At 37.3% G+C, this 27,732-nt stretch overlaps 1 protein-coding gene across 4 annotated transcripts in view; it reads left to right on the forward strand.

The window, feature by feature from the left end:
- Positions 1 to 27,732, forward strand: part of Pard3b (par-3 family cell polarity regulator beta) — a 981,002-nt gene that overhangs the window by 777,872 nt on the left and 175,398 nt on the right. For all 4 annotated transcript variants that reach the window (XM_048808385.1, XM_048808386.1, XM_015481294.2 and 1 more), the window contains one exon: positions 2,735 to 2,845. In XM_048808385.1, coding sequence (XP_048664342.1) covers positions 2,735 to 2,845 — 111 coding nt within the window. The remainder of the gene's footprint in view (positions 1 to 2,734; positions 2,846 to 27,732) is intronic.

A 27,732-nucleotide genomic window follows, 5' to 3' on the forward strand; every position in this document is an offset into this window, starting at 1 on the left:
TATATATATATATATTTATTTATTTTTTAGTTGTGGGTGGACACACAATATCTTTATTTCATTTTTCTTTTTAATGAGGTGCTGAGGAGCGAACCCAGTGTCTCATGTGTGCTAGGCAAGCACTCTACCACTAAGCTACAACCCCAGCCCCCAATTTCGGAGACATCAGAGGAAAGAATCAGTTTGCTTCCTTTTACCAGCTTTGTGTCACCATGCTTGGCTAAAACTAATATTTTCTTTATCAAACACATTTCACTATGGTGGAGGCATGGCAAGCTATTTTTGAACTGCAGTAAAAGTGAAATATCTTAGGTGCCAGAAGGAAAAACTGTTTATGGGACATGGCAATAAGGATCAATGTAGAGTATGAATAGGCAAATTTTATCCTTCAAAAACAACGCTACTTGTATCTCAAAAAACACAAACCTCCAAATTTAGAGTAAAATATACAGGACATGGAGTATCCTGATATCTATAGCTTTGGTATCATTTTTGCCCTCATCAACACTCTGAGGCATTATTTCTACCCTGACTCCCCACAATTTTGAATTTTTATCCAAATATTATTATATTCAATGGCATTTGAGAGAATTATTTATCTAAGCGATGTACTATAGTACTAATTTCTCCCATAAATGTATTTAGAGTAAAAATGGTGTTCCCTAAGACTCTTCTGCATGAGTCTGGAAAGCTACAGGATGTGTTTGTGCAAAGATTTAGTTATCGCCTGCTTTGTAGGCTCAGGAGTGGTCTTTAATGTATCAGCAGATCTGAATGTACTTGAAAGCTTACACTCTTATAGATATATATCTTTGGTCTTTATTTTCCCTCTGTTCCCTAGTTACTTCTATAAATAATATCAGGTTGTTGCTTTTGTGAAATGAAACAAAAAAATGGATTCAGAAAGAGAGGCAAAAAAAAAAAAAAAAGAAAGAAAGAAAAGAAAGAGGAGGTAAAAAGATGCCTGAGGACTTAGAGATCATAGGGTGAAGTCAGAGCTGATAGTTGGTGAAGTGGGTTCCAAGGCTACACTGAATCTAGCAGAAGAACTGCAGTAGAAGTAGAGGTAGGTGGGAGGAAAATTCATGAGAGAGAACTTGCTAACTTAAATTGCAAATTGAGAAACAGGCAAAAGAGTCAAGACCAGGAGAGACTTCTAGGGAGAGCAGGATGCAATCTGTACTGGGATAACAGCAGGATTATGAATATTAGCAATGGCATCTTCCAGGTGTGATGCTCAGGGTTATCAGTTAACCAACAACCTCTGCTATGACTCAAGCACATTCCAGAAAGATACAAATATCTGTCTACTTTTATTAGGATTCCAAAGAAGACAGAAACAGATAGTTTCGTGATTCTTCTATTATTCTGGTTAGAGTATAGCACTTTCTTTAAAATGTATGTTAGATTCTCATGTAAAGAGATTCTAATGTCCTATGTATGTATCAGAAGGAGGTGGGGAGTAAGGTTAGCCCAGACACTTCTAATTTTAAAATCTCCCAGGAGAGAGAGGAGAGAGAGAGAGAGAGAGAGAGAGAGAGAGAGAGAGAGAGAGAGAGAAGTAGGTAGTGAGAAAAGAAGATATACATAGATAAACAGAAGTACAAGGATGGGTAGATAGATGATAGATGATAGATAGATAGATAGATAGATAGATAGATGGATAGATAGATAGATAAATGTAAACAGGAAGGAAGAGATAGATGGGAGAACAGATGGACAGGTGTGTAGATAGGGCTAGAGCTATATATGTACAGATACACAGAGTTAAAATCTGTTCCTATTTAATAAGAAAAAAGAAATAAATGGTGTTTTCACAGGTTTAAAAATCTTCAACTGGAGAAAGTGCATAATTGAGTGATCTCCCCCAACCCTCATTATTAGTAGAGCAATCAGATATTCTCTTTTTTCACGTGTGTTGGTATCAAGACTGTGGGGGATTGCATCTGGAGAAAACATCATCTATTGGGGGAAAATGCCTGTCACATACAAGTGTCTCCTACTAATAATTTAATTGCAGCTTTGTTTTCCATTTCAACTGTGCAGTTTCCATTTTCCTAAACGTGCTGAGAAAACACTGTGTTCTTATAAAGCATCATGATTGCTGCTGTGCACGTTTAACTACCCAGACACCAAGCATACTACCCTGGAGCCCTCTTGGGAAGCCTGGGCTACATTAGAGAGTGAAAGGGGCCTGAAGGAAAGAGGGGCAGGAGGCAATCAAGCTCTAATCCCAGCTCTGTCACAGGCCAGCAGGAGGTCTGGGGGAGGTTCAAAACCCCCCCAGAGCTTTCGGTTCTTCACTGAATTAGGTGTTCAGAGAGGTCCCTTGCTGCCCCCTCATTATATACTCCTGTGAATTTAACCTTAAATGATAATGGCGTTGGTGCTGTAGGGGCCTGTGTAGAAAACGGGTCGATATATAGTCATACATGAACAATAATCACTCCGTTTTTCACTCTATTGAATTAATAGTTCAAAATGATTTCTCTTTTAATCACGTGATACTGCACTTGATGCGTAATAAATATCTGAGTTTAAAAGAAGAAAAAAGAGAGAAAGAGAGGAATCCAGTAACTATATTATTTTTCTGCTTTCACTATTTTGTCTCCATCACATGCAAATTGATCTCATTACAATAAAGAATTTTGGCCCAACAAACGCATCTCACATATATCTCACATTTGCCACAAAAGCAACTGAATATTGTTAACATCTCCATGTCTCTCACTAGATTTGGAAAGAAGAAAGAAGACAAGGGCGGAAAGGCTAACCAGAAAGGCACTCTGAAGCCCGGGAACCTGAGAGAAGAAGAGCCAGAGAGAATGAAAGAAGAGCGGGAATGGTGAGCAGGAGGGTGGGGCCCTGTTTGGTTGGAGTCTGTGGTCTGTATTTAATTCGGTTATTGAAACAATCCACTCGAGAGATTTTCTTTTCCTTTAAGAAACACACAGGTCGACTCGTATAAAAGAAAACACAGCTGACATAAAACCAACCTGCCTTTCTGGGGAATTTTAATTATATTTTTGAGAAGAAATTAAGTTTGCATTTTTATTACATCAGTACCTATAATTCCATAATCCGTTGCTCCCAGTTTTGACTGTATCAATGCCCGTTTTCCTTGTGGTTTAAAAACAATGAACCTGTTTTTGTTTGTTTCTTTCTTTCTTTTTCTTCTTTGAATGCAAAGGTCATGTTGATATTGATATTTATAACCATCAAGTTCCCGTAGTCTGTTCCTAATTTTCATCTGGCTGTTGTATGCCTTCTTAGTTTTACTCTGCTCAATCCGTTTGGATAGTGTAATTTGAGAAATACATGTCCTTCATTTTTCAAAAAAAGCCACTGTCTTTTATTAGGCTATCAGCAAGCTGAAAAGTATGTTGCCCATCTGTTAAAGGGCCGGCTTCATTTGCTGAAATAATGACAGTTTGCAAGGGCTGAATTCTCCTATTTGAGGAGCTTAATGTTCCATTTGGACAAGAGGTCCTTCACATATCTTTGATGTTAACTCTGGCACTTATCCCAAGTGGATGTGTAAATGTCTGATTTTGAAACATGTAATTGAATATTCATATATCTCCTGAAAATTCTTTGCCTTCCCAACTAAATAAAGCTTGGAAAAAGACCGAGATTATGAAAAAGCTAGCATATAATTTTAAGCCTTTGATTCTGACTTCATTATATGGCAGTTAGATTTATTCATCTTTTCACTTGCTTATTAGTTTTCTTGTAGTTTTTAAAGATCGGTTCTTATATTTATCTAATCGGTCTACTATGTGTACTAAGAAAATCACATCTATTTATTGTGTTTTCTAGCACACAGGAATCTAAGAGTGTCTACTCTTACCCTTTGACCCCTATCTTGTAGCCTGTTTTCATGGAGAAGGCCGACTTTATCAATATTGAGGGGGGAAAAGCTATTTAGTTCTTTCTCATTTTTGAGAGGTTGATGAGCTCAGTTCCAGGGTCACCAGAGCAGTTAAAAGGAAATCAAGTGTTTTACATTGTTGTTGACTATCCACCTGACAGAGCCACCCCAAAGACAAGAAATATATTCTCCATCATAGCCCAAGATTCAGTAATCCTGTAATGTAAAATGTAATTCAGGCTCCAATTTTAATGCATGTATTGGCAAAGACATCTGCGTGGTAAGCCTGCATCATAGATCTTTGCTGTTCCCCTGACTTTGCTTTCGTGTCCCGTGTCTCATCTTCAGGAAACTGAGCCCTTTACTAGAATGCAGACTTGACAATTTTTTGCAGCTCAGTACTTGCTTGAGATGGGGGGCAAAAACCTCTTAGTAGATGGGGAACTGTGTGCCAACTAGAAAATTGATAACCCATAAAATAAGGTGGGTTGTCTTTAAGCAAGAGTTCATTTCCTTTCTGGTTTTGCTTTTAGGAAGCAGGTGCCTGAGGGAGTTTTGTTCTTAAAAGCAGGGCTGTAAATTCGCCTCAGCTGACTATATAGGCTTCAGGTCCAATTTTCTTAAAATACGTTTGGTCAAAATACTGAAAGAACTATACTATTAGCCCCCACTTAGGCCACTTCCCACAGATGAACACATAAAACACATCTGAAATGGGTTTCCTAGAGACAACATTGTCTCAATCATGTGCTACAGGAAGAAGTTGAAGGAGTTGATTTTATGGTTGGGTGCTATAGAATTAATGACCCAGGACATTTCAACAGGGCCGTGGAGGGTGGAGGTGGAAGCTGAACATTTGGCATTGTTCCCAATCCCAGAGTTCTGTTCCTTGGCTCTCCATCATCCATAGGAAAGCAATTCACAACTCTCAAAGAACTCACTGAGTGTATCACTCTTCATGGTATGGTAATAGAAAAATAGAATCAAATAGGAAAGAGTGATAAAAGCTATTATCGCACTTTTTTTTTCCTAATACATTGGAAAGTGGTTTCCTTGAACAACTCAAGCTATTCTATTGCTTATTTGTTCCATCCCAGTTGTCATAGGTAAAATAATAGTTTATTATTAGCATACTTTAAAAAAATATCTATATCTATATATATCTATATATCTATATATCTATATCTATATATCTATATATCTATATCTATATCTATATCTATATCTATATCTATATAGTGCCAGCCAATTGTTAAACTTCCAAGAGTTTTCTGAACTAGTTGTTAAACCATTATAGCTTGAAATGGGCCACGGTGGGGATATTTACAACACAGAGATTGGCAAATGCAATAAATAGATCATTATTTCAAAGAGTCAATTTACCAGCATAACCACTGGAGTTCTTTTTAGTGCATAACCAGGAAGAAATTGTTGAACATAGAGACATAAAAATATCCAAATCAAGCCACATGGCTGATTATAGCAGTGTTTCTAAAAATGTGGTCCAGGGACCACCTGTGTCAGATTGGGTCCCTAGAGGAGCTTGTTAAAAATGGAAACTCCTGAGCCCCCATAGCTGATGTGCAGAATCAGAATCTCAGGAGTTGGAGCCCAGGAAACTTTAACAGGTAAACCCAAGGGGACTCCTCAGCATTCTAAAGACTGAGAACCACTGGTTTGGAGGGACAGGATGTAGCCAGAATACTTAAAAAAAAAACACTCTTATTTTATGAAAAATTATGTACAGACTTTTTTCCCCTAAGGAAAGCAAGTGACCCAGTCTACATATATTGTCATCTTTCTTCGTGTTCCCTCTCTAAAGTATCCTACCTCACTGGTGTACTCTTCTGTAAACAAGTGAAGAACCCTTGCCACTACTCTCTTACTTAACCAAATATGGGTCATTTTTTCTAGAATCATCTCTCTCTCTCTCTCTCTCTCACACACACACACACACAGAGACACACACACACACACACACACACACACACACGAGAATATGAGCTGATTAAGAAAATTTTGGAAACGTGTATGTCAGCTTTCCATTTGCTGTGATTAAATGTCTGATTAAAACAATTTAATAGAAAGGTTTATTTTTGTTGAGAGCCACAGCCGAAGGGGCCCCAGCAAACTTTCAGACTGCCAGCTGATGATTGGCTCACAGCGCCCCAGCAACTTCTAGCTGATTGGCTCCTCTGTGGTGATGCTCATTGGGCTGTGTCCCCGCCCTTTCAGACTAGGGAGCTGCTCATTGGGGGACTTTTTTTGGCTCCGCCCACGCGACCCAGCCAATCGGCCTCAAGAGCAGGAGGAGTGGGGGAGGTTGAGAGGCTTGTGGGAAGCCGGTTGTGGCAGTTGCGCTCTGAGGGTTTTTCCTGAGGAGCTGTTTTGTTTGGCGTGTGTGGTTCTAAAAATAAAGTTCGTTTCTTTTGACAAGTGGCTCCTGAATTGTGCCCAGCCAGACTGCGGCATTTTTGACTCACAACTTCAGGGGTCTCAGTCCATGGTCATTTGTTTGACTCCATTGTTTCTGAGCCTGTGGTAAAGCAGAATGTCATGGTGGGGACCATGTGGTGGAGCAGGGCTGCTCACCTCATGGTGCCAAGAGAGGAAGAGATGGGGGAGTGGAGGGGAATGGGGAAAGAGAGAAGGGGAGCAGAATCCCAATATCCCCTACAAGGGCACACTCCCAGCCCCCTACATCCTCCAACAGGCCTTACCTTCAATACCACCACAAGCTGACAACCAGGCCTTTTCACTCACTGCCTCTGAGGGACAGTTCAGATGCAAACCACAACTTATAAAAAAGTATGAAGACTTTAAATTATAAATAATTCTCATATCATAATCCCATAGTCACTATTAATGTTTTCATGATCCTTTCTCTATGCATATATATCCTTGAAAACTTGATTGCTGTTCTATACCCATAATGGCTTGCTTTTTTCTTAGCATTATTTTGCAAATATTTCCCCATGCTATTAATAATTCACAATTATGTCATCTTGCCACTGCCTAATATTCTATGAAATCAACAAATAATAAATTAGTTGTCTCTCACTGTCAAACAACTAATTCATTTATATTTTTCACTGCTTCAAATAATACTTTGATGAGCATCCAGGTTAAAAAAAAAGGCTTTATATATGACTTTTTTAAAGTCATACAATTCCTATTGAAGGTTCAATTTTTCTGTAACTGTTTTAACATAGGATTCATCTAAAAACTCCAAATTTTAGGAAATATTATCCTTCTCTACTTTCCCCATCATTTCCTATCTTATTTTAGTTATTCTGCATATCTAATTCCTGATGTGGGACTGTTTTGGTGTTATTTGTGAACAGTTTTATTTTGTTTTGTTTTGTAGCTATGCCTAAGAAAAGATCAATGATAGTCCTAACAGGTGGATTGGGTTACTAGCTATTGGAAGTATGCATAGTCTAGAAAGTGATTTTTAATGGGAAAAGATAGTTTTGCCTCCAAGGGATGTTTGGCTATATCTAGAGACATTTTTTTAATTTGTTATCTTTAGATACATGACAGTAGAGTGTATTTTGACATATTATACATACATGGAGTACGACCCATTCCAATTAGGATCCCATTCTTGTGGTGGTACACAATGTGGAGCTGCACTGGTTGTACGTTCATATATGAGCAAAGGAAAGTTATGTTCTATTCATTCTACTGTCTTTCATATTCCCATCCACCCGCCCTTCCCTTCATTTCCCTTTATCTAATCCAATGAACTTCTATTCTTCCCTCTAGAGACATTTTTGATTGTCGTAAATGCAGGGAGGTGGTGGGACGGGAGTTACTATTGCTTTGTTACTGGGTAGAAGCTCTATACCTCCTACAATAAAATCAGACAGCCCCCAGCCTCCACAATGAATTACCAACCACAAATGTCAATAGTACAGAGTGAAGAATCCCCATTCTAATCCCTATACTTAAAAAACTGTAGGGGAACTCTTCCGGATATCAGAATTGCATTGTCTCATGATGTCCTGTGCATAATGCAGAGAAATATGTAGTATGCCAGGTGACATATCCTTAGAAGGATTGTTAGGTGTATGAGAAATTGTACCCAAATATTGCCAATGAGTATTCCATCAATATAAGCTTGTAAAAATAAAATTTGTCTTGAAAATTTATGTATAACCCCTGCCTGCTAAGCACTGACATTAGGGGTGGTGACCTGTTGATCGCATTGTGAATGCCAAGACACTGCAGGGGTTGAAAATATGTATGATGACAGAGCATCTGGAACAATGGAACAAATCAAACATAAAAAAGTTAATAGGAATAAATGTAAAGTCTTGGGTTTCCGTCCAAAAATGAACTAGACAAACAGGATGTGGAAGGTTTGACTTAATACCAAATATATGAAAAATTTGCCTGATGGTTTTAGTTGAGAGTAAGTTTAGCATGAGTCAACATGACAATATGCCTGCCAAATCGTAATCCAGTTCTAGGCTATGTGTACTGGAAGTTCATGTACAAAATAATTCCTATCTTACACTGCACAGATGACACCTGGAATATCCTATGCTCTCCCTCACACAAAGAATGGAACTCTAAATCCGTGTCTGATGAGAAACATTGAAGGACCTGGGGACAAAGAGCTCACAGAGTCAAAATGGTTGATTTCACATGCTTGAAGAACAGTCACATAGAAGAGCAATTAGATTTGTCTTCTGGCACCCTTTTACCCCATTTTACTTTATCTATTCATCTACTTGCTTATTTGCCCATTTGTTTATTTACTTGAAGACACTAGTGGAATGTTAATTTCAGAGAGACACCCTTCAGATAAATAGAAGGGAAAACATCCCCCAAAATAGAATGCATTCTGAAGCAGTAAGTTTGTTGACACTGGATACATTTAGAAAGGATTAGTTCATCAGGTAAATATTGGAAATTCATAAACCTCAATCACTGATATATTTCTTTCCTTCTTAATTATATGTATACATATTCAAATAAATAAAATATTAGTTTATGCAATTAAATGCATTAAGTCGTATATCATCTAAAATATCCATGTGCATCATTAGTGCTGCATTTGTCCTTAGCTGATCTCTAGGGTCCTTCCCAGATGTTATAGTCTGAGCGAGATCTAAATGCTGAGTATAGGAGCATTTAATTTGGGTTTTCTAGAGCAACCTTTCTTGAATGTGACATAGAATTGGCTCATGGTAGTGTGTATGCTATTCTTCTTCTTATCTCAGGTATACAACCAAGCTTCTTGCTCAAGACTGTGGGGTAGGATTTTCTTAGTCTTGCATTTGATTTTTTGAGTTGATGATATGTCCCCTCCTGACACAAGTCAATCGGTCCAAGGCAACAAAGCCCTGAATTAAACAAACTCATCCTTTTTGTTCATGCTTCAGTGAGATTTGCCATAAGAAAACATTAGTTTCAAAGGCCTTTATCCATTGCTAGAAAGATTAACTCAATATTATATTCAAAGATTATATCTCCTGGAATATTTTGTCAAGCTAAATTAAATTAGCATTTTCTACACATTGAGATTATATAAATAAGCTGACAGCAAGAGATTTTTTTTTTTTTTGACATGTTGGGAAATGCATTTTGTCGTTGTTTAATTCTAAGACCTGACTTTGCAACCTTCTGCAAAATACGAAATCAGTATGATTCTTGGACCTATAGAGTACTTGTATTCTTAATACCCTCAAAAGTCAGGTGGAGATTGGCTAAAGAAAATTATGCCTTCTCCCACACTGCTCCCTCTTTATTTAGGACTATTGTACTGGAGAAAGTTTTTCATGGACACTGAAGTCTGTCTTCCGTTGAAGTCCCACATTACTGACCCCGCAATAAAAATTTATAAATGCAACCTCTTACTGAGCTTGGGAAAAAAAAAGAAAGAAGAACTTTCATAACATGAGTTCGATACTCCAAGAGCACCTATTCCTCTTACACCATGTCAGTGTTTGTTTATCAGGGAAATATTTGTTGTAGTCATTAAACATCACTTTTGTAGATCTTATTAGAACCTGAGCAAGACAAATGAGGAGGTGGGGGCAGGGCAGGCAAGGACTTCAGCCTCAGCATTGAGAAGTATGAAAACATATGGCTCGTGTTGTGGACAACTGTCCTGAACGGAATGCCTAAGTGAGAGTGAAACTAAGATTTAAGAAAGTTAATCGGTTTCAGTGTCTGAATTCAAGGTTCTTAGTTTTCTTTCCTTTTCGGGAAGCCTTCCAAGAGCTGCAGAGGCTTCTCCCTTGCCTTATCAGCTGAGCTGCTTGTGGCCTGTTCCCTTAGTTTAAATCAATACATGTGTTTTTGATATTTGGCAAACCAAGATTTAATTATGCAGCTGCAAGTTCCCCACATAAACGAAATGCATCTTCGAGATATAAAAACATTCAGAAACCATTTATAGTTTGAGAATTCAAGTGGGTGAAAATCTATTCCCAACCTCTCAGCATTTTATTTAATTATGGAGGACTTTTATGTTACTGGAAATTGAAATGAAAACCAGAATAAGGCTAGAGTTTACCCAACATTTGTTCAGATTGAAAAAGGAAGATGCTTATTGTAGTCTAAGAAGGAAAAGTATTGCAAGCTGTGTTAACATTTTTAGTTGTAACCTGCATATGCATTATACTCCTAAGTACCCAGAGCAACAAACGAATTGATAGGAGTTTGTCATTATATTCTTAAAAGAGTGCATATTTTATTAAAGTAACCAGAAGGTTGATTTCTTTAATTTGCCAAGTGACTCTTGATAATTAATTATTTACTGAACTTAAACTCTGGCACTATTTAAACTGTTGAAAACACCCATGTTTTGGCATGATTACCTACAAATGATTAATTCAGCATGGTTTTACTCGTCAGTGTATATCCCTGTCTTTTGCAGTAGAATTTGCTAGGTCCTGTGGTTTGGGCAAAATAAAATGTTGGAATGATTCCCAGTTTTAATAGTCCCAATTTATTATTACCACTGAACCCTGATCAGATCATGGACTGGATTAGATCCCAGTTTTTCAAAATGCCCCAATTTATGGCTCCCTCAGAATCCTGATAAAAATGTGTATTTGAATAGGGCTTTGGTTGGCTAAAAAAGACCCAGTTAATTACTTTTAGATTCTTATTAGATCATCACCACATGGAAGTTATGAAAAATATTACTCGATGGTGTTTCTCAGGACAAGGTCATGTTCTCATTTTATGCTGACAGAAAGAAGCTATCAGATTTCTGTTTTTCATAGCACTAACTATCTCAGTGAACAGAAGGAGATTTGCTATTTCCCAGTGATGACTGTCATGCTTGTGTTAAGGTAGGAAGAGCTTCCTTTCTTAAATGAGGGTTAAAAACAAAGGGAGACAACGAGGAAGGTAAAGAGACAGAGAGAGAACAATGGTATAATGGTCACATATCTCAATCACTTTTTATTCAATGGTCTCTTTCAGCATTTTGTTCTAATTTAGAGGGGTAAGGAGTGAAACCCAGGGAGGATGTGGGTGTCCTTAATATCTGCACATTTATTTGATCATTGTAATACCTATCTTCTCAGAAATGCTTATGGTCACCAACAGAACTTGGCACATTATTCAATTCCTATAGACAAGAGATGGAACACCTCCATCCTAATGCCATGCCAGCATTTTTTATGAGCCAAAAGCCTTTTATGGAATTTGAATCAATGTTAGAAGTGCTGTATTAGCAACTACTTGTCAGGCAGCGTGGATTAATACATAAAATGAATCACTAGACTGGCATGCTTTCCAACAGTCATTTAGACAAACTTCTATAAAGTAGACCTGCTCTTTAAAACTGTTGTAAAATAATGCTCTTATATTCATATACCCTGGAGTAACATATTACATCACTGTATGTGATCTTAGTGCTGTCGAAACACATTCTGAAGAGGAATGATACTAAACTATCTGCAGTGATTCTGCAAAAATGTTTAGCTGATCTGGTAAAAATTTGGGAATAAATTCTAAAATGTTCTGTTGATACAGGATATCTGTTTTTAATACATATATAGTAAATAAATCAATATATATATATTCCATATAACCAACAAACTTTGGTAATCCACTGGATTTTGTGCTCATCTGAAATACAGAAAGACTAGATTTGATGGGGATTATGTACATCAATGGTTAAATTTGAGAAAAGCATGTCCTGTGAAAGCTTAGTGGGACCATGATCTGGTAGAAAGCCATTTGGTGACTAGAATTTAGAGTTCCCATTTTATCTCTAATTTTAATGATTTTGGATAAACCAAATGTTGATATATCAATTTTAAAAAAGTCAAATAATAGCTGGGTACAGTGGTGCATGATTGTAATCTCAGATTTGGGAGGCTAAGGCAGAAGGATCACAAGTTCAAAGCCTTGGCAATTAAGTGAGACCCAGTCTCCAAAATAAAACAAAACAAAACAAAACAAAACAAACAAACAAACAAACAAAAATATATATACACACACACACACAATGTGTGTATGTGTGTGTTGTGTTTTGTAGAATTTTATGTCATCTTCTTATTTGGACATATAACATATTGTATCCTTCTTTGGAAAGCTTTTATGACAACACATTTACTCAGAAAGATTAGCTATTATTCACATGGCCTGGCATGTGAAAGTTAAAAGAATGTTCTACCTATTATCTTTTTTTTCTTTTTTTTTAATTAGTTGCTCAAGACAATACAATGATCTTGACATATCATACATTTGATTCAAATGGGATATGAATTCTCATTTTTCCACGTGTACAGATTGCAGGATCACATTGGTTATATATCCATGTGTATACATACAGCAATCCTAGTGTCAGTTGTATTCTGCTGCCCTCCCTATCCCTCCTCCCCTCCCCTCCCTTCCCATCACCTCTCTCTACCCAATCTACTGTGACACATTTCTCTCTCTCTTTTTTCTTCCCCCTCACACCATCATATATGTATTTTGTATAATGATGAAGGTCTCCTTCCATCTTCTGTGCAATTCCCCTTCTCCCTCCCATTCCCTCCCACCTGTCTTCCCTGTTTAGTGGTAATCTTCTTTACATGCTCTTCCTCCCTACTCTGTTTTGAGACACTCCCTTTATATCAGAGAAGACATTCAGCATTTGTTTTTTATGGATAGGCTAACTTCACTTAGCATAATCTGCTCTAATGCCATCCATTACCTGCAAATGCCATGATCTTGTTATTTTTTAGTGCTGAGTAATATTCCATTGTGTATAAATGCCACATTTTTTTATCCATTCATCTATTGAAGGGCATCTAGGTTGGTTCCACAGTCCAGCTATTGTGAATTGTGCTGCTATGATGTAGCTGTGTCCCTGTAGTATGCTCTTTTTAGGTCTTTTGGGTATAGTCCAAGAAGGGGAATAGCTGGGTCAAATGGTGGTTCCATTCCCAGCTTTCCAAGGAATCTCCATTCTGCTTTCCAAATTGGCTGCTATTATCTTCTGGAATATGCCTTTTCCCCTCTCACACCCTTTATATAAAAACCCTAACCTAGGCCTGGGATTTATAAGTGCAAAGCTTTGGATATCCCTTTTCCACATTTTCTGAGCTGCTTTTTACATGTGTGAGTCTGGTCTTGGGGTGATTTTTGCCTCCTCAGGGCATTTGACAATGTATGAGAACACTTTTGGTTGTTGCACTATAGAGAAGTGCTTTTGTAACCTAGTGGATAAAATACAAGGATGTTTCTCATCATCCCACAATATATAGGACAGCCCCCTAAAACAAAGAGTTATCTGGCCCAAGATATCAGTAGTGCTATGGTTGGGAAACCCTGCTTTAGATTAATAGTATAGATAACAGATGTATTGATATAGATAGATGTGTACTACAGATATTTAATAGTACTGTGATGAACCCTGAGGATGTATACTTCAAAATCTCTTCTCAAGTAGATTGTCATTTATAGCCATGTTTGGGACTGTAATAGATAGACCCAGGGGAGGCATGTGGCCAAATGGAAAGACCACAAGGTCCAGGAGTGGGTCAGACTTGGGTAAGGCCTTACTTGGCATGAGTGCACTGTTAAGCTATTTAACGAGTAGCTTCAAGTCTCAGTCTTCTCATCTGTGAAATGAGAACACTTTCAGATTGTTGTGAAAATTGAGGCAGTGTTTATGAAGCAAGCATCTGGTTTACTCTAGGTGTTCCATGTTATTTTCTGACCTGCTTTGGGGATTGAAGCCCCCTGATCACCCACTCAGTAGCCTCTGTGAGCCTGGAATGCTCTAAGACACACCATCTGTGAAAGTTGTTGAATTGGATCCTGATACAATGAAGAAGGCCAACTGGAATGCAGACTTTGCCCAGCTGGGAGTGGTGCCAGATACTTCCATTCAAGAAGCTTCTCCTCATTTCTTATTGATCACTGGTTGGAAGTTGCTCCTTAAGCACAGTGAGCTTGGCATGAGATGGCAGCACAGTGGCAAGGGAAGGCTGGCTGCAGCCAGTGCTTGGCAGCCATGGAAACAGATTCAGGGAGAAGGGACACAAATGGTGTGGGTTACTGCCAGCTTCTCCAAGTCCACAGGGTGTGTGGCTGCAGAAAACACTTGTAACCATACTCATTAAATGCACAAAATCCTCACATTCACATTTTCTGTTGTATGTGTCACATTAAGGGAGAAGTAGGATGACCCTGGACTGCTAATATTTTTAATTAAGACTTTGGTAGAAATGGAATCAAAGTGTCTTTTTCTCTCCCTTCCCCTCTCTCCCACCCACCTGTCTTTGCCCTGGAGTTTAATTACTCAATAACTTTACAGTGAATTTGAAATGACTTCAGATTAATGTTCCAAATAACCTGAGCCTTTTTCCAGGCACCTTTTTTTTTTACTTTGTGTTTTTGTTTGATTTCAGTATCCAGAAGTAAGAAGTTAAGGTGATTTGGGCAATCACAGTAAACTCTGCTTCTCTAGAAGGTCACTTAAGCACCCCTTCCCTATTTTAAAAAATGGTAGTAACAATGAGATATTTAGATAAAAGTTATAAGGATTCATGTTCTTGGAGACACTTAACAAGTATATGTTAACTTGTGAAATCATCCTATCTTGAAGCAGAGACTTTAAATATGGAGGTGAGAAGATCAGTAATACAGGTTGAGCATCCCTTATCTGAAATGCTTGGGTCCACAAGTATTTTGGATTTTGGAGTTTTTCAGGTTTTGGAATATCTGTGCAGACTTTATGGATTGAGCATCCCTAATCCAAACATCTCTGAAATTCAAAATTTTTTGAGCATCAAGTTGACATTCAAAAGGTTTTGAATTTCAGGGTATTCTAGATTTTCATATGAAAAGTACTCACCCTATAATGGGTTGATCAAAGTATTTCCTCTCTCTAAAATTTACAGTGGCTCTCTGTTGCCTAGTGCAATAGTCCAAAACCCTCTACCTGATATATTTGGTGATATCCTTACTAATCATAATTTCCACTTCTGGACATTATGACCCTTGCTCAGCTAATCTAGAATGTTCACACTTTTGAGATTTCCATAGTACTTTCCAATCTCTGTGCCATTCCTAATACCATTTCCCTGTCTGGAATGCCCTCCTTCTGCCTGGGATGTCCACATTCATGGAAATTCAGTGAAATCTCACTTCTTACCATCATACCTTCCCAAACAACCCAAATTGGAAGAAAATTATTTCATTAAATACCATGGGTCAAATTACTTAATGGTGCTCATCTTCAGTTTCTTTAGCTGAAAAATGGGCATACAGCAATCATGGTAACAAGAGGTGATTAAATGAGATGCTGAAGTGACACATCCAAATAATGCCAGGCATGGGGGGTGTTCTATAAATGGTGAAGGTCTCATACTTTTCCTAGAGATGGTCTCTATTTGAAAGACAATGAACATTAACATCAAACAGTGTTGGGTTTGAAGCCTGGCTCTGGCCTGCACTAGTTGTGTGAGCAGGCATATTGTGCTAAAACTGTCTGACCTCAGCTTGATCATTCAGAAAAAAAGGGACAGGGAGAGAGGGAGAAAGAGAGAGGAAGAAAAAGAATGTCTAACCTTCAGTGTTCCTATGAAATTTATCTAAAGTGAAATAGTTAATGTACCTAGAACTGTGCTTCATGCCTAATAGACACACATGGTTGTTACTGTTGTTCTTTTTCTGCATGGCGTTGTGGTTGTTTGTAATTGCAAGCATGCCTTCTCTCCCTCACTAGCTTGCAATTGCCTCGGGGTGAGGACCACGTCCTAATCATTTTTCTATTTCTCTCAGCATCTAATGCATTACGTTTCACAGAATAAGCACTCTATAAGTAGTTGTTGAATAATGGATGAATGAATGAATAAGTGAACAAATATAAAACCACATTGATTGTAATTTTATTTTTTCGAGTGAATAATTACTAGAATGGAACTAAGGGGAAGAATAGGCTAAATCAACGGTCGACAGAGCCATATAGTTTAGAGAAGTAAGACTTTTCCCAGGCTCTGAAATGTTGTCAAGAAACGCAAGGTCATTTGTAACCAGCCACAGGACAGTGGAAATGGATCAGTGAAGCATAGTAGCTGGTCCATCAGGACCATCTATACCTGTTTCCCTTTCACTGAACCAGATCCTGAGACAAGACCTTAAAGTGAATGGAATTTATCCACTCCACAAATGAATGGAAGTGCTATGGGACCCAGAGAGGTGTTTTTTTGTTTTGTTTAATTTGGGGTCTTGCCCCATCCTCTTCCATTGGCTTAAATGTAACCAGTTGAAATTAATTTTAAAGCTTTCATTTCAAACTTTTAAAATGAATGATTTGCCTTTTTTCGGGAAAATGAAATTTGGTTGAACCGAGACACACTTTGGCTATTATCTGTCAAAGAAGGATCCTTTAGAGTTGTGTATTGAACTGATTTAGTCAGAATTCATGATGCAGATTATATTTTAGGGGGCATGTATTAAAAGCTGCAACATAAATGAAGGATCATGGAAAATGGCAGCAGCCATTTGTAATATACCAGATCCAGAGACCTGCTGTCTCCGGAAGGCAATGTTACTAAACTCTGAGTCCCTAATTAGGAGTGCACATTACCATTGAATTAGAGCCTTAGAAAATATTACTTAGTATGTACTTTCCTACAATTTGATGTCTTTTGTTCATGTCTAGATTCTAATTCTCTTGAGGCATAGATTATAACTAATAGTTGTTTTATTTCCTTATATTTCATTAGAGAAAAGATGTTTATTAATGTCCTGAATGACTTCAAGTATAAACCAATAATAGATTTTGAATATGTAACTTATATAATTTTAACAATTGACAAAGTTTTAATAACCAGTGGGAAAACAGTAGCCATGTACTAAAATAGTTTGCTGAAAAATCTTGCCTATTTTTGAAAGCATAGTGCTCTGCTTAAAAACTACCTTGAGCTGGGCATGGTGGCACATGCCTGTAATCCCAGCAACTCAGGAGGCTGAGGCAGAAGGATTGCAAGTTCAAGGCCAGCCTCAGCTTAGGGCTCTAAGCAATTTAGCAAGACCCTGTCTCAAAAATAAAAAATAAAAAGGACTGGGGGATGTGGCATAGTGGTAAAGCACCCTGTGTTAAATCCCTGCTATCCAAAAAGAAAAAAAAATTACCTTGATTATAAAAATAAGCACCAGTTTTAAAAAGTGAAAAGGAAAACCAAGTGAGTAAATATAGCACTACTTAGACAAATCATTTTTAAAAACAATACTAGACTCTATTATTGACGTATCAACAGCTAATTAAAAATTCTATTAGTGAAGATGTAAAAGATGGCACATTTCCAATTTGGATTGACACTGAAGCCATAGACGTAATTGATATTTGTTCAATAATCCTAAAATGTTTCAGAGTCTCTAATAGAAGCTGTGATAGCCAGAGAAAGTTTCAAGTGCTAAAATATGTATATGTATGTATGTGTATATATATATATACATATATAATATATATATTATATATATACATATATATCATATATATATTTTCTTCTAGGCACTGAAGGATATTTTCAGATCAAATAATGCATTTTTGAAAAAAAAAGTATAAGGCTTTAGCTGAATGAGCAGCAAAGGATATTTTAGTGGGTTGACTTTGTTCAAGAAAAGCAATCACTGAGTCATTATAATATAGGGTATAATTCATGTTTTTAATCTGGTTATGGTGGTTGTAATAAAGTCAAAAGAGAATAATTTACTAGTTGGATTTTCAAATTTCAAAGCTGCATTTTGTAACAGACACATAAATAAATGCATATTGAAATAAATCTGTAATGACCATTAAATATTCCACCTTGAAAAAAAAGCTCATAGCTTTAACAAAATGCTTCCGTATTATAGTTTTCTGCTTTTGACATTATTAAACCAAAACCTAATATTTTCCAGCACAGAATTTTTACACAACAGATTAAAAGTTGTAAGATAATTTTTCTAGTCTTAACAATCTATTCTATTTCCAATAAATATGACTTACCTCATGAATTTCGAAGGATAGATAAAGTAGTTTTTCTTTTTTTCTTTTTTTTAACTTTTTTTTTTAAGAGAGAGAGAATTTTAATATTTATTTTTTAGTTTTCGGTGGACACAACAGCTTTGTTTGTATGTGGTGCTGAGGATCGAACCTGGGCTGCACACATGCCAGGCAAGCACGCTACCACTTGAGCCACATCCCCAGCCCCAAAGTAGTTTTTCTGACAGAAAAAAAAATATTAAATGAAAACTGATCATTTTACCAAATAAATTGCCCAGAAATAGGCAGTTAAGTCTTGAAGCATAATTCTTCATTTCACCAGCAAGCAAAAATTCAATGCCAAGGAAACAGATGTCATGCTAAAATATTTCCATGCTAAAATATTTTTCCTTAAGTCATATATATATATGACTTAAGGTAAAAATATACACCTAATATTGTGAGTGAACAATTCCTACTACCAAATGAAAAGTAATCAGAAGAAATAAGATAGTTCTTTTTTTAAGATAGTTAGGCAACCCTCGTTGATTAATCTGAAATAACCCCTTGCAGATATTAATTGCCTTGCCACAGATTCCACATAAGCTTGACTCTGCCTGAATTCAAAGAAATTCTTTTTAAAAAGTTATGACATCACAAACTAATATTATATGTGAACAAACATGGAAATTTTAAGTTCTCAAAGATATATTTAGAGATTTTGCTTATAAGCAGGAGAAACATATTTTTCTAAAAGCATGCCAATTAAGATGGGAAATTTAAACAAACTCTCCAAACATTACAAATGAAAAATAAAATGTGTAGTGTGTGTTTACAACTTTTCTGAAGCTTTGAAAACATACAAATCTATGTAGTCATGTTTAAGATTCTATTTACACATTCATTTTTACCTTGTCTTCTAATCAGAAGACATACAAAAAGAATTTTTTTTCCAACAGAAAGAACATGAGAAACAGTTTCAGACACAGACTCACTGAAAAGGGCTTAGCTCTGTTTTATTATTTTGTGGTATCTGAGGGCATCCTTCTGGTAGGAAGAGAGCTTAGCTGGCTCAAAGTATCCCTGTTTGTGGGAACATCTTCTAAGCTATGACCATGACAGTGGCTGTGTTTGTCTCTGTGTGTGACATAGATAGTTACATAGATAGTAAGTATGTCACCTGAACAGTTCTTGGTACTACTTAAGAACTTAGTGTTACTAAGTTCTCTAGGGAGCATTTAATACCCATTCCTTGATGGATTGAAAAAGTAGCATTTTTCAAATTTAAATGAGCGATTATACATTACCGAATTTCATACTGTATAAAAGGATACTGATAAAGATAATTAGCTACTTTCAGAAGGAGGTATTAAAATAAAGCAAGATGTTGGGGTGAAGGTATTAGAACACACATGGGGAAAGAACTCCTTCTCATGTATCTCAGTCCCCAAAAGCTGGTGGAGCCCTGGGGCCACAGGTGAGCAACAGACAGGAAACAGATTTGTTAATTTTCTGAAATGAGCTCAACTGACTGGCTCAGAAAGACAACCTACTAATAAAGTCAATATTATAGAAAGTATGTCCCTTTATGGACCACTGTTGCATTAAAATAAAAATAAATGAAATGCCCACTGCAGTACAAGGACTGTAATAGGTGCTGAGAACTTGAGAAGAGAAATGTGAAGAATTGCAAAAGAATTCTTTTGAAGAATTCTTGTGAAGAATTAAAGAAAAAAGAAAAATAAGAGACTACACAATGGTAAGAATTAGCTCATCGAAGGAGAACTGCTACATAGACACATACTTGTTGGATTTTTAAATGCACAAAGAGACTAGAATTCAATGAAGGCCTCCACGGGGGTGGGAGCCTGGGGGGGGGGTGGAGAAGGCCAGCTTCTAAGGTCCCCTCTGAATGGAGTGCAGGACTATTTCACACACAGCTGATGCATGAACATGACTGTTCTTCAGTGAAAAGGTAGGGGGGCTGGATGATCTTCCAAGAAAAGCTCCAGCATGTGGGGATCAGGCTGGAGGCTCAGGAAGACAGGCAAAGAGATGCATTCAATAAACTATGGGATAGAATTTGCCTTTTATGTAGAAAGATGATGCGCTTCCTCTATTCTCCTCTCAGGTCCTCTCAGGTGGACCCTGAAAATGAGAGTCCCATTGTTCCTTAGGTTGAAGGCCTTTGTCCAAGAGGATATTTGATATATTTTTAGATGCTCACTTGGGGGTTGGTGGTATGTTTTAAGGATACTTAGAAGAATTGCAAATTGTTTAGAAAGAAACCCTCTTTTAAAGAACCACCTTTACTTTGTCCCTTTGATAGAAAAGCTCTCAATTTCAATCCTAAAAGCTATAAGAAAGATTTGTATTTTGATGAATTTAGTACATTGGAACACCTGGAGAACTTATGTAATCTATTTTAGGTCCCTGGATCTTTTTCCTTGAGACACACTGTCACACCTTTGAATCTGAGGTCAAACTAAAGTTATAGGAAATTTTTTTCACTTACAGGATTTGGGGAGATATTTTCTGCTATGATTCACTTGCAACTTTTTAATTATTTTTGGCCAGAACTCTTCAATAATTCAGCAAACATTAATTGAACAGCTAGCCATTTGGGAGAAAAGACAAGATGAATAAAACACAACCTAGTCCTTGCCCTCAACAAGTTCATGATTAAGAGAGAGAAGAGAGACCAATACACAACTAATTATAATGAAACTTAGCTGCAGTCATGCTGTAATATGGTATAAAAATGCTATATGATCACAGAGAAGGCAGCTATGAAAAATAGTTTTATGGCTGGGACAATAGAACAGACCCTTTTTATCATCCAATATTTCTAGACACTTTCAATGAAATCATTAAATTCAATTATAAAGTACAACTTAACTGTGCAGCAAATTAAAAGAGACTTTTAAAAAATTTAAATTCTTAATTCCATCAATAATATATGATATTTTTGCTGCTGACTAGAGAGCAATATAAGGCTCAGGGAAATTTTTTATTTGAAATGTAAGGGATTTTCCAAGCAATCAAGGTGTCTTCTATTATAGTTTCTATAACACTGTCAGGATACAGTTGGAAGTTTAAGGCAAAACTTTCTTGGGGAAAAAACAGTTAGCTGAGTCAAACAGATAACTTTGGAACATAAATTTACATTTCTGAAGATCTATTCTACAAATACAGAATTTATTTAAATAATTCAACTATAAATTATAATTTTAGTAGCCTGGAAAGTTGTACCAAAATATTTCTGTAGATAAGTGAGTTATATACTATCCATTTGTATATAATACTGTGATATGTGTGTGTGTATGTGTGTGTGTGTGTGTGTGTGTGTGTGTAATAGAGAGTATATAATACACAAACACACACACATACACACACACACAGAAAGAGAATGTGTGTGTGTAATATAGCACCAAAATCCAAACAAACAGAGCAACCTGAACCTCAGGTATAGTTTTGAAAAACTGAAGAAGCCAACTAAAGTGACCAAAGGTATTTTTTTTCTCATTCCATACATTATCATGGACGTGAGAGACCCAGACTGCCTAGAAAAACAACTTCCACATTTCATGCCATTTACTTACATTTTGATTTTTTTCAAATTAGTAATTATACCCAACATAATTAATTTGGATTCAACTAATCAGATTACAGAAGGTCTCTGATTTACACTGGTTTAATATATAATTTGGGGCATTAGGATGGTGGGAAAGTGATAGGTGTTCAGTAGAAACCATGCTTTGAACTCTGATCTTTTTCTGACCTTACCATATGTGGTAAAATCTTCCCCTGAGATGATGGGCAACAGCTAATTCACTGCAGTGCCTTGGATTACTAAGCTATAATGTTCAGTAGGGTCAGTGTATTCAAAGCGTTTTTGATCTATGATGGATTCATCAGGACATAACCCCATCGTAAGTTGAGGAACATCTGCATTTTGTCATTCTCTTTTGACCATTTCACCAGGAAGGGAGAAAAGAGAAGGGAGAACGAAGAGAGAGTAAGATACACTCCCCAGCGCCAGCACCTGGTGTGCACTTGGAAGATGTAGATTAAATGGATCAAGTCAGCTCATAGCTAATCTTTAGTTACTTGTGACTCCTCAGAATCACTAGTATTACAGAATGAAAACTGGAACTGAGAAGGGTGGTCTTCAAGTGAAATCTGTTCCTCACTCTTTAAAAAAAAAATCTATTCACTGAGTTCTGTTCCGATAAGTTAAAGGATTAGTATATTTTAGAATGATTTGCAGCCAACAGATTTGAACCAAAAGCATTTACTGCTCTGCTCTCCATCAAGCAGAAAATTCAATTAACCACTACACACCTGGTCCCCTAAGCATTCTGAAAAATCCAGGTTTCACAGCATTTATTAAAAGTATCTATACTCTGCCTAAGGTTCCAAGTAGAATTACAAGGAGCTGAAAAGGCACTGTGTATACTTTTCGAAAGCTGCTAGTTGTATGTGCATATGAAGAGTGAATATGTGTCTCTCCTCTATGCTACCTTAACTCACCTATGTCACGCCTGCATGATTGCTGTTATTATGCAAGCATTCATATTTACATGTCATCTCACTATACCATTAGTTTTCATTGTATGAAGATATTTTGCTTTTTTCCTTTGAGGTAGGTTATGGTCTATTTCTCATTTACAGTTGATAGCTGTTGAATAATTTGTCTAGAGTCACAAATTTAGAAAGTGGCAGAGCTCAGTTTCCATAGCAGGCAGTCTGGCTCCTCACCCCATCCTGCCTCTGTTTCTGAAATGGCAGCATATTTGCGTTTCCATTGGCAGCTGCAGGTCTACCCTGAGAAAGGTTCTGCTTTGGTGGTGCTGCATGGGTGAGGATGCTGCCTCCCATGAAGATCTTAAGGCAGAAATATAAATGTAAATTTTGCTCATTAAAACCATAATTAATTTATTGAAATTGAATTGTTATTATTTCAGGGACGAATGCATGTTGGAATATGCTGATTATTTTAATGAACCAAGAGCCTCTTCTGGGATATTTCCACTATATTATTTGCAAGCAGGTCACTGTAGATTTTCTAAGAGGGAGAATAAAAGGATTGCTGCTCATTTTCAAGTTTTGCTTTATTAAAAATGCAAAAGGAACTGTGTGCTGTATAATGTATTTTGGGAGATGATAGGAAGATATCTTTGTTTAGGAAAGGCCTAACATCTTCAGTCTCAAACCCACAATTCTCCTCCTAGGTAGTCATTTCTGTGCTACAGATGTCAGTGCCAAGACTAGTTTGTGTAGGTGTTGTGCTCACAGTAATGTCTCCAACATAATTGTTATGTTTGATGTTTGGAACCGTTCACCTAGACCCCTCCTCTTATGCTCTATTTTTTTTTATAGGTTTTATTTCTAGATTTCCAATTGTCCGATTCATTCCACGAGGGTTTTTTTAAAAAATATTTTTGTAATTGTAGATGGACACGATATCTTTATTTATTTATTTATTTTTATGTGGTGGGCTTAACATCTACAAGGCAAACAGTGGAGCTACAGCCCCAGCCCCTGAAAAAAAAAAAAAAATATATATATATATATAGTATAGTATAGTAGTTGGATACAATACATTTATTTTTATGTGGTGCTGAGGATTGAACCCAGGGCCTCACACATGCTAGGCAAATGCTCTACTGCTGAACCACAACCCCAGCTCCCTGAACACAATTTTAACCTCCTCAAGACACACAGTAGAAAAGTTTCTTTTTCTTCCTCTGACATAAGATGTGACATTTCATTGTTCATGTTTCTGCAATTCAGGAAAGATTAACAATGAAGCATCAACTTAGGCTCTGAAAAACAATAGTTCATACATAAATACTTGTACTTGGGTCCCATTATCACTTCCATTCATTCATGATCAGTGTGAGTTTCCTGGTGCTGCTGTAACAAATCACTACAAGCTAGGTGGCTGCCTTAAAACAATACAAGCTTATTTTCTTAACGTTTTGGAGACTTTGATTCCAAAATCAGTTTTATTGGGCTAAATCTTTAGCCTGATTCCTTCTTCAGGGTCAATTTCACCCTCTTACTTAACTGCCTATATTCCTAGCTTATAGCTCCTTTCTCCATCTTCAAAGGACATCTTCAATCTCTGCTTTTATAGACACTTGGCCTTCTCTCTGATGCTTGGTCTCCCTCATCACATTATTAAGTGCCTAAATATGCACCAGGCACTCTGCTAAATTTGTGGGTTATATCAATAGACAAGGCAAATAAGGCCTCTGCTTGTATGAAGTTTATGTTCTTGTAAACAGATAAATGAGAAAGATAAACTTGAGTAATGAAAGACTTTGAAAATAAAATAGAATTATGTGCTAGAAAGGTGGGGTTGGGAAGGGTGTCTGGGAGGAGGATTCTCAAACTCAAGTCTCAGTGATCAGCCACCCACAAGAAGATGGTTGGGGGCAGAAAGAACAGTAAGTGCTAATCAAGCCTGAGGCAAAGGAGGTCACATGATTGGAGTTTAATAATGAAGGGAAAGAGCAGTGTAAGCCAAAGTCACAGAGAAGGCAGTGACCAATTATATAGCTTTACAGGTCATGGCAGGGAACTTGGATTTTATCCAAGTGGAAGGAAGACATGGAAGTATTTTAAGCAGCCAATCAGTTAACAAGGCTGATTCATCCAGGCTGCTATTTAATTAATAGATTCTTCTTGAAGGGAGATATCTAATCATACCTTCCCTCCCTTTTAAGTGTTTTGACTGCTATTAGGTAGTGCCTAAATAGGATTTAAATCTCAGGTAAAAATGAAGGGGGTTGAAGGATATTTCTTTAAACATCTTTAAACTCAGATGACTGCAGTGTCCTAATGACCACAATCAAAAAGGCCAATACTTCTCTTCTTTCCAGCACTTTACAGATCCATGGGCAATTTGTGGTTCTAATAAGAGGTAAACCAAGCCTCTTTTTCAATATTAAGAGTGTTTCTCTATTAGTTATAGACAAAACCTTGTAGCAAAGGATTAGGGAGCCAGTTGAGTGATAGAATCCTGTGGTCAGAACTGGGAATAAGCACCCAAAGGGATATACCTAACATAGCCTCTGTTGTTCTTTGTGAATGGAAAAATGGTAATAGATCAGATATAAGATTCCCGGGTGCAAATGCCCATTGCTGATCGTATCAGGTACCTCATTGCCATTGTCAAGATCACAGGCATGTAGCAAAGTCATGAAAAACTACTTCTCCTTGACATCAGTGCATCTGGAAAGGAGTCCTTCCTGGTAGTTGTCCAACAACTCTTTGACAAAGTCACCAGAAGCACAGGAGGTATCATCTGGGTTAGTTTGTTGAATCTTTCTTGATAGCTGCATAGCAGTGATCATCTAATATGGCTGTTGTCTTTTTCCATGATCTGTCCTCAGCATATACATGTGGTGGTAGGAAAAGGACCAGATGACAAGGGTGCTTCCCTTAGGCTGGACCCCATTAAGAAAGGACCCCATCACTGTCCTTTTGGAAATTGGAGGGGACCTTAGTTACATATCTGAAGGACAAACCTCTGGTTCTTCTACCTGGCATTCAGGAGTCCCCTGTCCTTTTCATCTAGCCTACCTCAATTCTAGTACAAAGTAAACACCCAATAAACTTTGGCACCAAAGAAACCCAGACAGACTCCATTTTTTGTCATGTGCCTTATCTTGTGCCTTTTTAATTTCTCTTGGACAAAGTCACACTTTGAAAAATCAAAAATGACAATTCCTAATGAAGCACAGAAAATACTATGGTTAGGAAAAAAAAAAATCTGCTGGCTTATTTAAAGTCCCTGTATAATTAGGATGGAAGGGGAAAAAGTCTATACCTTCTGCTTCTTCAGAAACCTTCCATGATGTAGGGCAGTGACTTCAGAATCTATTTAAATGCCCTTCACATGTGGGCTGGATGGAAACATTGGCTATAAAGGGTCCATGTGCCCTGTCTCAGGTACGGCTTTGGCTCCACACCCATAACAGGGTTGCCACCTGTGGAGGTGGACGGTACTTCCAGGACTCTTCATATGTTCAGAGTTCTTTTAAAGAAGGTTCTGTGTAACCTGGGGTGGCTGCTGGGGATTTGGCAAGTCCGGCACATGCAGCTAAGAAAACAAAGGAAACAGAGCCACTTGTGCCGGGTGGCTGTCCACATTCCCCATGCGTCAGCACATTTTTATGTGAGTCAGTGTTTAGAGACTAAGATCAAAACATGTCCAGGAGAGCAACTGGCCAGGTGTGAAATTCCAGGTGACAAAATAGAAGGAAAAAGAAGAGTCTGAAGGGAAAGGAAAGGAAATGCAGCTAGTTTCCTTTTATTCTCTGTATTTTTCCTGTTTCCTCCCCAGGAAGTTGATGTAGACCTACAATACCCCAAACAGTCCCCATAAGGGGCTTATCCTCATTCTTTTCCATATGATGACCACACAATTATGTCAAAGATCTGTCATTTAGAAATCTATTTCCTGGCAGTCCCTAGGATTCAAAAGTGCTGTATTCCAGAAAATTTTAACACAAAAAAAATTTTTTCTTTCCTTTCTGCTTCTCACGGTGCTGTGAAGAGTGGCCCCATACAAATGTGGTATAAAAAAAATAAAGGCTGTTTCTGGCCACACACAGATGTAAATAGTAATATGAATAAAGCAACAAGTTATGAACTGGATCTAAGCAGCAAAACTTGCTTAAGGGCAGATTCTTAAAACTCTTTCTCTAGTGTTAGCTTGGGCAGCCGCCTGGGGAGCTTCTTTAGATGCCATCAGTGCTTGGTGATGCCTTTTGTAGGGGTACTATCTTTAGGGTTATGATCAGGGAATCATGCATTATCAGAAAATATTGTAAGCACTCTGTAGGTTGTTCCCCACCACCACCCCTCTTTAGGGCTAATTTTCCAAGGAAAGCTAAGATGTTTACTAAGCATTTCTGAGAAATTTGTCCACATTATGAGAATACAAATTACAGGAACTCAGTGCATTAGCAATGGAGTAAGTTTAATGGGTCTGGGAAAGGTATAAATTTAGGGAAAATGTAAATTGCAATAATAGGAGAGCCTTTGCTGAATGGCAATTTTGAAATGATAGTTTTAGTAGCAGTGGGAATGTACTAAAGAATCCTGCCATTTGACCTTGTTAAAAAAAAAAAAAGAAACTAACAGGAATTGTGAACAACAGTCATGATTTTAAAATATGAAATAGATTCAGTGTCAAATAAACAGAAACCATTTGATGTGAGAAATTTGAGTGGCTCTGGACCATGAGAATATGGAAATCAGTTCTGGGGTCATCGCACCTAGGCAAAGAACTGGTTAATCTCACGGGACTCTCTTGAACTAGAATGTTCTGAAATCATACAGACTGCCAAAGCCTTCTCAGATTTTAGTGCCTTAACAAGCTTTAATGAGCATTTAGAATTTGGGGGGG

The sequence above is a fragment of the Marmota marmota genome, unplaced genomic scaffold (genome assembly GCF_001458135.2).
Source record: "Marmota marmota marmota unplaced genomic scaffold, marMar, whole genome shotgun sequence".
Classification (NCBI taxonomy): domain Eukaryota; kingdom Metazoa; phylum Chordata; class Mammalia; order Rodentia; family Sciuridae; genus Marmota; species Marmota marmota.